Genomic DNA, 9410 nt, shown 5'->3' on the forward strand with positions numbered 1-9410 from the left:
CTTACGGGTGGTTTAGATTAGTATCCATGTCGAACCCCCGTGGTCTCGGAGGCCACCGTCCGACACGCTGCCCGGTCGGTAGGCAACGCGGGGGAGACGGAGCGCCTAAGAACGAGGCGTAACGTTAGAGCGGTAGAAGGAGCTGAGGTAACCCCAGTCATTAAAACCAGCAACCTAATCATACTTTATTTCAAGTGTGGAAAGTTATGAGGTGATCGGTAATCTCAAAATACTCCCAAAAGAGTGGAGGTATGAATATTTCAACAAATACCTATAAGAACTTGGAACCTAGTGGACTTCACGGTCACTAATGGAAGGAAAAAGTCTCCTCAGGTGACTTGAGCTACGATAGCGGCGCCACCTGAGGGAAAAGACATGGCCATTGGGCAGTTTTTGGTGCGACAGAGGTCGTTAGATCCCACGTGGCCGTGGAAGCTTCAGTCATTTAGGATGATCCACCTGAATTCCAAGGAAACAGAATTACGATAGTTGCTTTTAGGGGCAGACTACTGCTGTCACCCAGACGTGGTCGAATCTGGGGGGTTGGGTATCTCCTGTCCTGGGAATATAAGGTGTCTGTTGTCCCGCTCCCAGACCGCATCGTGGGCCTAGATGTACTATGGGGTCCGACTCTCCAGGCAACTGCGGGAGACGTCAGACTGTGAGAGAAATGTAGCCAGGCAATGTTTGCAAAAAGAAGAGGCCACGTGGTACGCGAGCCTATTAGCCCGCCCGATCCATGCGGGATAAGTCATACCAAACAGTATGGGCTCTCGGGGGGGCAGGAGGACCTATCTAGAACGGTGGAGGAGGTTGAAAATGTAGGGATCGTAAGGCCTGAATGAAGCCCCTTATAATTCCCTCCTCTGGCCAGCGCGGAAGCCGGATGACACGCGGAGGCTGAAGGTAGATTACGGAGCGTTCGACAAGGTCACGCCACCCATGCGTGCGGCCGTACCCGGTGTTGTCTTGCTGTTGGACACACTGAGTAGGGAGATAGAAACTTACTATCGTGTCCTAGACCCGGTCAGTGCATTCTTCAGTATCGCTATCCACGAAGTATCGCGAGACAGGTTTGCGTTTATGCGGGGAGGCAGGTAGCGGCGGACCTTTCAAGTCCTGCCGCGAGGGTATGCGCACACGCCAATTTATTGCCATAACTTAGCGGCGTGTGACATAACAGAATGTAAGAATCCTGATAAGAGTAAACGTTACCATCTCACGTTGACATCTGACTCATTGGAGGCGTTAGGAAGGACACTAGATTAATTAACTGCGTATTTGCAAGATGAAGGGTGGGCTAGAAACCTGTAGAAATTGCAGGGACCAAATCAGCTATTTGTTAATTTATTTTTTTAAAAAATATATTGTGGCATACCTCTTTAAATCACAATGGTTTAAGTAAAGCCAGTTATCAAACAGAAAGGTAATCTTGTAAAAATAAATACGATGCCAGAGTTTAGCATTGAAAAGTAAATGTCTGTTGTGTAACGTGCACTTTACCCTCTTGCAGGAAAATAAACGTGTAATAAGAAGAGCTTAGGCGATCACAGGACACACCATGGGCGTCTGTTTTCTTCTGTTCTTCGTGGGGCTTTGCCTGGCACAGTACAATCCCAACACTCGGCCCGGGAGGACGTCCATCGTGCATCTCTTCGAATGGCGCTGGGCCGACATCGCTCTGGAGTGCGAACGCTATTTAGCTCCTAACGGGTTCGGAGGAGTTCAGGTAAGCGTATTTCTATCAGTAGGTAGTGAAATAGCTTCACGGACGATTGCTTCTCAGACTAAAATGTTCAGTTCACCCAAGGACAGATACAAAGGAAGAAAAACAGAGATCGTTACTTGTAAATGCTGACAGGGATAATCCTTGGCTACCGTCACGTAAGAGTAAACGTTTAATCCCTCCAAAGCACGCATTTTTCTTTTGCCGTTACAATTAGATGAATTAGAGCTCCTTACTGCTGACTAAATGTGTTTGTTATTGCTTTGAATAATGTATGTTCATCCGCTTGATATTATTTAAACTGAGGTAAGTCCTTTGAGAACTAGCGGAACAGTCTACTAGAAAGTATGATGTAGCAAAAGGGCTCCTGATGAGAAATCAGAGTGGCAAAAATTACAAAGAAATGAATCAATGCGAAAGGCTGCTAATTGGGTTCGCCCTGACCGCCAGGTTTTTCTCCGTGAAGCGTGTCAGAGCGAGCCGTTAAAAGACTACCGAACGTCTGGGCCTAAGACATTTAATTGCAGCCCACTCCAGTTTAAGTACAGCGTACTGAAGATCTGCGTATGTTACGTATTGCTGTCGGCTTTCATTAATGGGACTGACCTGATGTTTGTTATTCATGTTCTTGTTCTTAACAATAATGTGTAAACATAACTAACACTCTGTCGATGCCATGTTACTCATAGATTTCGCCTCCAAATGAAAATCTCGTCATCGCCGACCCCTCGCGACCGTGGTGGGAAAGGTACCAGCCGGTCAGCTACAAACTGTGCACGCGATCGGGAAACGAAACTGAATTTAGAGAAATGGTGACCAGGTGCAACGATGTCGGCGTAAGCGCATGCAAAACATTCCGGCGGTAGCGGTGAAAGGCTATAGATGCTGGGTGACACAGAAGACGCGGTTGTAGCGGACTAAATATTTTTTTTCAATTCACTGAGATGCGTATCGTATCACTGCCGCTGTAAATAGTAGTCTTTTAAAATGTCGGGGGGGGAGGCCAGCGGAAGTAGAGGGATACGGCAGGAGATAAGAGGAGGAGAATCTTATTCAGATAGCGGCGCTGCGGGAAGGAGCGTTCCTAAATTGAAATTTGTGTATTATTCTCTAGGTATACGTTTATGCGGATGCAGTAATAAATCATATGTGCGGAGGTAACGCCGGCGCCGGCAATCATTCTACCTGCGGAAGCTTTTTCAACGCAGAGACGAAAGATTTCCCAGCCGTGCCGTATTCTGCCTGGGATTTTAATGACGCGAAGTGTCAATCCAGAAGCGGAGACATTGAGGATTATCACGATGCGTCTCAGGTAAACTTTTAACTAGTAACACGTATTCTAGCGCGGTTCTTTCTTTGCTCCTCTTTACTGCCAGGCGTTACGTAGGAATATTAAAATGATCTCACGGAAAGCCACGCTCATCGGTGATAGTATCGGTTAGCGTCACTAACGTGAATTCCGCTTCTTTATCCAGAGCAAAGGGATGGTTCTACTCGAGCCACTTTAGTCTCGCTTTTAGGCTTAAGTTATGTGCTTATGTACTTTATAAAGACAGTCTGAAAAGTCGTAGGAACTATATAGGGATTCTTTTGTTTACTAAGTTTGTTAAGAAGTAGGAGTTTCTATTTGCCTCTTCTTCTAATTCTGTAGTTTTTCTTGGTCTCAATTTCAGAAGAAAGAGATTAGCAGTTTTTAATGCAATTTTCTAATACCTGTGTTTTTTTTTGTGGGCTTTGTTATGTTTTGTTTGTTTGTTTTGTTTTTTTAAACACCGTCTTTTGGCGGTTGAATGTAATTTATTATTCCTGAATCTGAGTGTAAGGTCAAGGAATGTTGGGGAAACGTCCCTGCGGTCTCGAGCAGCTCCAAAGGATCTTCTGTATCGCCAGGTATTTAGTACAGGTTGCAACATAGGCCGACGTACCTTTGTGTCTCCAGACCGATGTGTGCACGGCCACGGATATAATAGAATCATAGAATTACTCAGGTTGGAAAAGACCTCAAAGATCATCGAGTCCAACCGCAGCCTAGCCATAGTATCCTACCTTTAAAAACCCTCTGATACATCATTTGTCTGAGCACCACATCCAAACGGCTTTTAAACGCATCCAGGGTCCGTGACTTGTCCACCTTCCCGGGGAGCCTATTTCGGTGTCTAACTACCTTTTCTGTAAAGAAGCGTTTCCTAAGAAATATCCCGTGTGAGATGTGCTAAATATACACCAAGTATACAGAAATGCTTCCATTTTTTTGAAGAAAACCTATGCCCGTTGTTTTTTATTTACGGGAAATTAAAGCAGAAAGGGTGTGAGAAAACAAATTTGTTGTTTTGTTTGTTCTCCGAGGCTTTATAATTTAATATAGTGACGAGTTTGAAATAGCATTTCTACAAATCCTTCCCGTATCACAGAATTAATGAGTGTATTTGAATTAGTACTGAATCTGCACGTTAATGCGCTGGGGCAAAAATAATATATCGTTGCCTTGTAATTGCGTTAAAAACTTAATTAGGGTTTTAGTATTTCCCTCTCCGATACGTTCCTTTAATAGTTACAGACGTGCGTTGGCCACCCGAGGATTTCTGAAATGCTCTTTATATGTAGGAAACCGTCCAAAAGAACCGTGCGCGTTACTGTCAAAAGCGATAAGATGCGCATTGTGAATGAGGACTCAGTGAAGGTTGTCCTTTGGCATTGCAATATAGTTTAAGAAATTTAAGGAAATATAGGTGGAATAATCTGTGTAGTTCACTATGGAAAAATGTTTAATCGTAGAATGTTTGTACAGGTCCGAAACTGCCGTTTAGTTAATCTTCTCGATTTGGCCCTGGAGAAGAAGTACGTGCGCTCCAGAATTGCAGAGTACATGAATTACCTCATCGACATCGGCGTAGCCGGGTTCCGGATCGACGCCGCCAAGCACATGTGGCCAGGGGACGTGAAGGCAGTTTTGGATGAGCTGAGAGATCTCAATACCAAATGGTTTTCTGCGGGAGCTAGGCCTTTCATTTATCAGGAGGTAATTTTCATTTTCTTCATGTTACTTTCTGTGCATTATTATATAGGAGCCGTATGCGCTTATCCTGCATCTTAAAGTAGCGTTTTTCTTCTGTTAGTCCCGAGCGCCCTGCCGCTTAGATATGAAATGATGTCAATGTTTTATAATTGTAATTTGAAACGTGTAATGTGAGCGCAAGTCACCGTTGACGGGAGAAAAGCCTCAGTCGTTCGGGGCCTCGTGGCACAAATTGAGTGTGAAATTTCTTTTGAGACGTAGCGTACAGATTGAGTCGATTGTTAAAAAACGTTGCAAATTCTGACCGTCTCAATTGTAACAGAAGGTATAAATGACGATAGTCTGAAAGCGCATAGGCAGCGTGCCTTGGACATTCTGGCGTGTCTTTTTAGTATGTTTGAGTAACTATCCTTCAATGAGTTAAAGTAAAGGTAATGGTCTGCAGAAGCTAAAGTCGCTCCGTGCATTTAATTAAATGTGTGTGACGTATAAGATCTCACGACGATAGCGAAATGTGCGTTAGCTTCATTACGTAATCAAGAAAGGCGCTCGCCTGTGAGTCCGCATCCTGAAATTAGAGACGGTGGTAAAAGATGAATGTGTACAGCGGCGAGGCTATAATCATGCAGTACCGATCGGTCACAGTAAGGAAAGTGTGGCAAAAAGTGAGCGAAAGCTAACAGCCGTGCCGTGAGAAAATAAGCAAAACTGCTTCAAATGAGACTCCCAGAAGAAATGAGATAATGTTCTTATCTCACATACTGATTTTTACTGCAAGTCATGTGTAGGACAGTGTTTTTTACCCGTTTTTCTTGTATCATCAAGGAATGTTCTTTTATGCAACAGGTAATTGACTTGGGGGGAGAGCCGATCACAGGCAGTCAGTACTTCTGAAACGGCCGAGTGACAGAGTTCAAGTACGGCGCGAAACTGGGGATGGTGATCCGCAAGCGGAACGGAGAGAAGATGGCCTATTTAAAGTAAGGGCGAATGTGCCATAACTGATGTAAAATAAGCTGAACGCGTGACGTGACAGGGTGGAAACACATCCTTGTGTTTTTGTCTAGGAACTGGGGAGAAGGCTGGGGCTTCGTGCCTTCCGACAGAGCCCTGGTCTTCGTGGACAACCACGACAACCAGCGCGGGCACGGGGCGGGCGGAGCTTCCGTTCTCACCTTCTGGGACGCCAGGTGAGGAACGCCGGCGTCTGGGCCGTGACGCTTACTATTGTGCTTTTCGGTCTGCTCGTTTTTTGGGGTCCCGTCTCTCAACGCGTTCCGTTACACTTGTTTTCGACAGGCTTTATAAAATGGCGGTCGGTTTCATGCTCGCTCATCCGTACGGGTTCACGCGGGTGATGTCAAGTTATCGTTGGCCACGATATTTCCAGAACGGAGCGGTGAGTTTGCAGCTCTGATGTTTTTGTAGTGTCCAATGTAGAAGATTTTTCTGTCCCGGTCTGGATCTGCCAGATGAATGCTGGGAGCAGTGCGTAACTTCTCTCTCTGGATATCTGTTGTGCATTTTCTAGAATGGACTTTGAAATTTTTTTTTTTCATTGAAAGGATATTAACGACTGGTTCGGGCCACCGAGTAACGCGGACGGATCGACGAAGTCCGTTACAATTAACCCGGATACTACCTGTGGCAACGACTGGGTCTGCGAACATCGCTGGAGACAAATAAGGTGGGAGAACGGCGTACCGAAAGCGGTGACGCTCGCGTCGCGTGCCTCTCGGCCGTGGAACACCTGGGACCTCAACGACAGCCCTTCTTTGCCTTTGCAGGAACATGGTTATCTTCCGTAACGTGGTAGACAGTCAGCCTTTCTCAAACTGGTGGGACAACGGGAGCGATCAAGTGGCTTTCGGTCGCGGCAACAGAGGCTTCATCGTCTTTAATAACGACGACCGGTGAGTGATTTGCTGGGCAACCGCATTTGAGGTCACAGTAGAGAAACCGAGGCCGCGCGCAGGGTAGCGCCCGGGGACGCGAGCGGTACCTGCGTAAGTTCTGGCGGTTATAGGCGGAGAGGATAGTTTCTCGATGTCCTTATTCTGTGCCTCCTTTTAAGTGTCTCTTTTGTAAGCCACCCTTAAGCAACGTACTTTTCACATAGGTATATGAACGTCAATTTGCAAACCGGGCTGCCCGCCGGTACCTACTGCGACGTCATTTCCGGACAAAAGGAAGGCGATTCGTGTACGGGAAAGCAGGTGCACGTTTCCTCGGACGGAATGGCTAATATCCAGATTAGTAACAGTGACGAAGACCCATTTGTTGCATTTCACGTCGATGCCATGTTATAATTTCATTTGTATTTTTGTCTTTGTTGCTCTGTGGAAGAAGGAGAGGTCAGCTCGACCTCGTCGAATGTCTATTTTGGCGTCAACGAGGCGCCGGGAGAGACGGACAGAAAAAACTGGGTCGTGTCGTAGCTAGGCATAAGAGACGCTCTCTGCCGCTACGAAGACTTGTTTTGGTGCTCGCCTGCTTCTTAGCCAATGGATCGTTAGCGGCAACGTGCTGAATGTGTGCGGTAGGATATCAAAATGTTGTTTTGGAAAATAAAAGACAAATTTTTTTTCTCGCGAACCCTATGTCGCGTCGCTAACTTGCGACACCGCTGCTGTGTATTGTATACAGATTTGGCCAGGTTTGATTTCCCAATGTTGTGTGATTCTGCGCAGCCATTGAACGTAAACGGCAACGGAATTGAAGATGGGGGTTTTTACCTTCATATTTGGGATCGTAGCATTATCCCATCGTAACTAGCGGCGATGCCACCGGTAGGTTGTAAGGCAATACCGGCCCGTTTTTCTTAGTTTCCAGGACTGCAAGAGTAAAGGAGGTACAGGAGGAAAAATCCTAGTGTGTGTGGAATAGAAAATGTGGCGTTTCCAAGGCCGAGACATACTGCGGAGCAGGCACTTTGTTCTAGTCAGCTTGAAGCGTCACGTGACGCGGTGTTTTCAAAGAGCAGAGATCACGTCGTGTTTCTCATTTAGAGGAAGGCAGTCGTCTTAGTCTCGGCAGCTAGGCAGTCGAACCACAAGGCTCAGGGTCACCATCTCCGAATTCCGTTTTCTTGCGAGCGAATAACCTGAGATAAGTGTTATCCGGTACTCAGTCTCGTTTTACAGTTTTTCCTAAGAGAACCTTAGGCATCTTCTGCTGATTCTGCAGCGTGATGAAATGACATGTCTTTTTCCCCGTGTTTTGTTTTATGTCTTGCTGATCAGCTGTAGTAATGCAAATACGATAGGCTGATTTTAATGCGCCTTTTATTAATAATGGAATCTTAAGGCTTTGCGCAGCTTATCGTAGAGAAGATGTTCTGTTATGTAAAATGAAATGACTGCTGAGGCACTTAGCTTTTAGCGACGATCTGTTCAGTAATGAAGCCACCGTGACTCATTTTTAAGCGGCAAGCCACTTACGGAAGCGAAGCACGAGAGAACAGCGTGGAAGCGGAACCGCTACAGCCGTCAGTAAGTAATGTTTCTGTCATGTTATCTTTGTGTGAAAGCACAGCGGGAACAAGCGCGCGGAAACCATTTGTAAATTGACCCCCTCGTATATTGTACCGACCGGTATGTCGGGGTATTACGCTTGTAAGAACCGTTAAGCGAATGAGGGTGTCAGAGTGTCGGTTAGTTACTGTTATTTTTTTATTGCTGAGGAGTCTAAATAGTTGTTTAATGTATTTTAAGATTACACTCAATATGTTTGATAAGTGTCACGAATATGGAGGAATCGCACGGAGCGGAGTGGTTTTCCGCGCACGTCGAGGTGGAAGCAGAAGAGCGTTTTAGGTTTGCGGTGTCGAAAATAGCCAACCGTAATGTCTCGATTCGGTCCCTGCGAATGTTGCACTCTGTTGTTGCGAATGAGTGCGTTTTCATCCCGACGTCTAAAATCTCCTGAATGTGCAGTCAGTTAAAAGAGGGAATAATTTTTGTTTGTGTGTTTGTTTGTTGTTTTTTAATGTGTTTTTGTTTTGTGATGTGTTCACGATAATTTTGGGTCTGTGCTAGGAAAATGAGCAGATGAACAATTTGGAGTACTTTCTGAATTTTGTCCTTGAACATAAGTTTTTGGCAATGGAAGGACAGCGATTAACAGTACAAAATAATAGTGATCACAGAATCACGGAATTTTGTGATTAATTTTTTTTATAATTTTTTGTTGTTATTATTTTTTTATATATATACTATATATATATTATATATTATATTTTATATTTTATATATATACATATATTTTATATATATAGTATTTGTTGTTTATAATATATAGAATGTAATTATATATTTTATTAATCAAAGTGTTATTATTATTTATAATCTATTATATATTTAATAATAATATTAATAGTCAATGATGTACATAAAAGCTTTATACTTTGTGGTGAGATGAATTGTTTAAAGACTTTAGAGGTGGTGTGTTATATGTCTGATATGGAATAGGATTGATTGAACTCACACGTGGGTGTGAGCTTACCTTTATTTTCTTTCACCTTATATTGCAGAGCTTTTCATAAATTCCTTTATTTACATGACAGGAAAGAATAGAAACCCAGTTTTGGGTGCGTTGCTCAGAGACTGCTCGGTGCGTCTTGAAGTGTGAGCATTGGGAGAAGGTATCGTATGTTCAGCTGTGGTACAG

General features: G+C 44.5%; 1 protein-coding gene across 1 annotated transcript; it reads left to right on the top strand.

Moving 5' to 3' along the window:
- The first annotated feature begins 1561 nt into the window (after positions 1-1561).
- On the top strand, positions 1562-8640 carry LOC140255330 (pancreatic alpha-amylase-like). The gene is given in 10 exon segments (XM_072342788.1): positions 1562-1729; positions 2416-2562; positions 2841-3038; positions 4515-4745; positions 5589-5722; positions 5810-5932; positions 6042-6141; positions 6308-6429; positions 6530-6655; positions 6862-8640. Coding segments are annotated over 10 exon segments (1539 nt in total). The 3' UTR covers positions 7052-8640.
- Positions 8641-9410: the final 770 nt, after the last annotated feature.

Source organism: Excalfactoria chinensis, chromosome 8 (genome assembly GCF_039878825.1).
Source record: "Excalfactoria chinensis isolate bCotChi1 chromosome 8, bCotChi1.hap2, whole genome shotgun sequence".
In the NCBI taxonomy this organism is placed as follows: Eukaryota; Metazoa; Chordata; class Aves; order Galliformes; family Phasianidae; genus Excalfactoria; species Excalfactoria chinensis.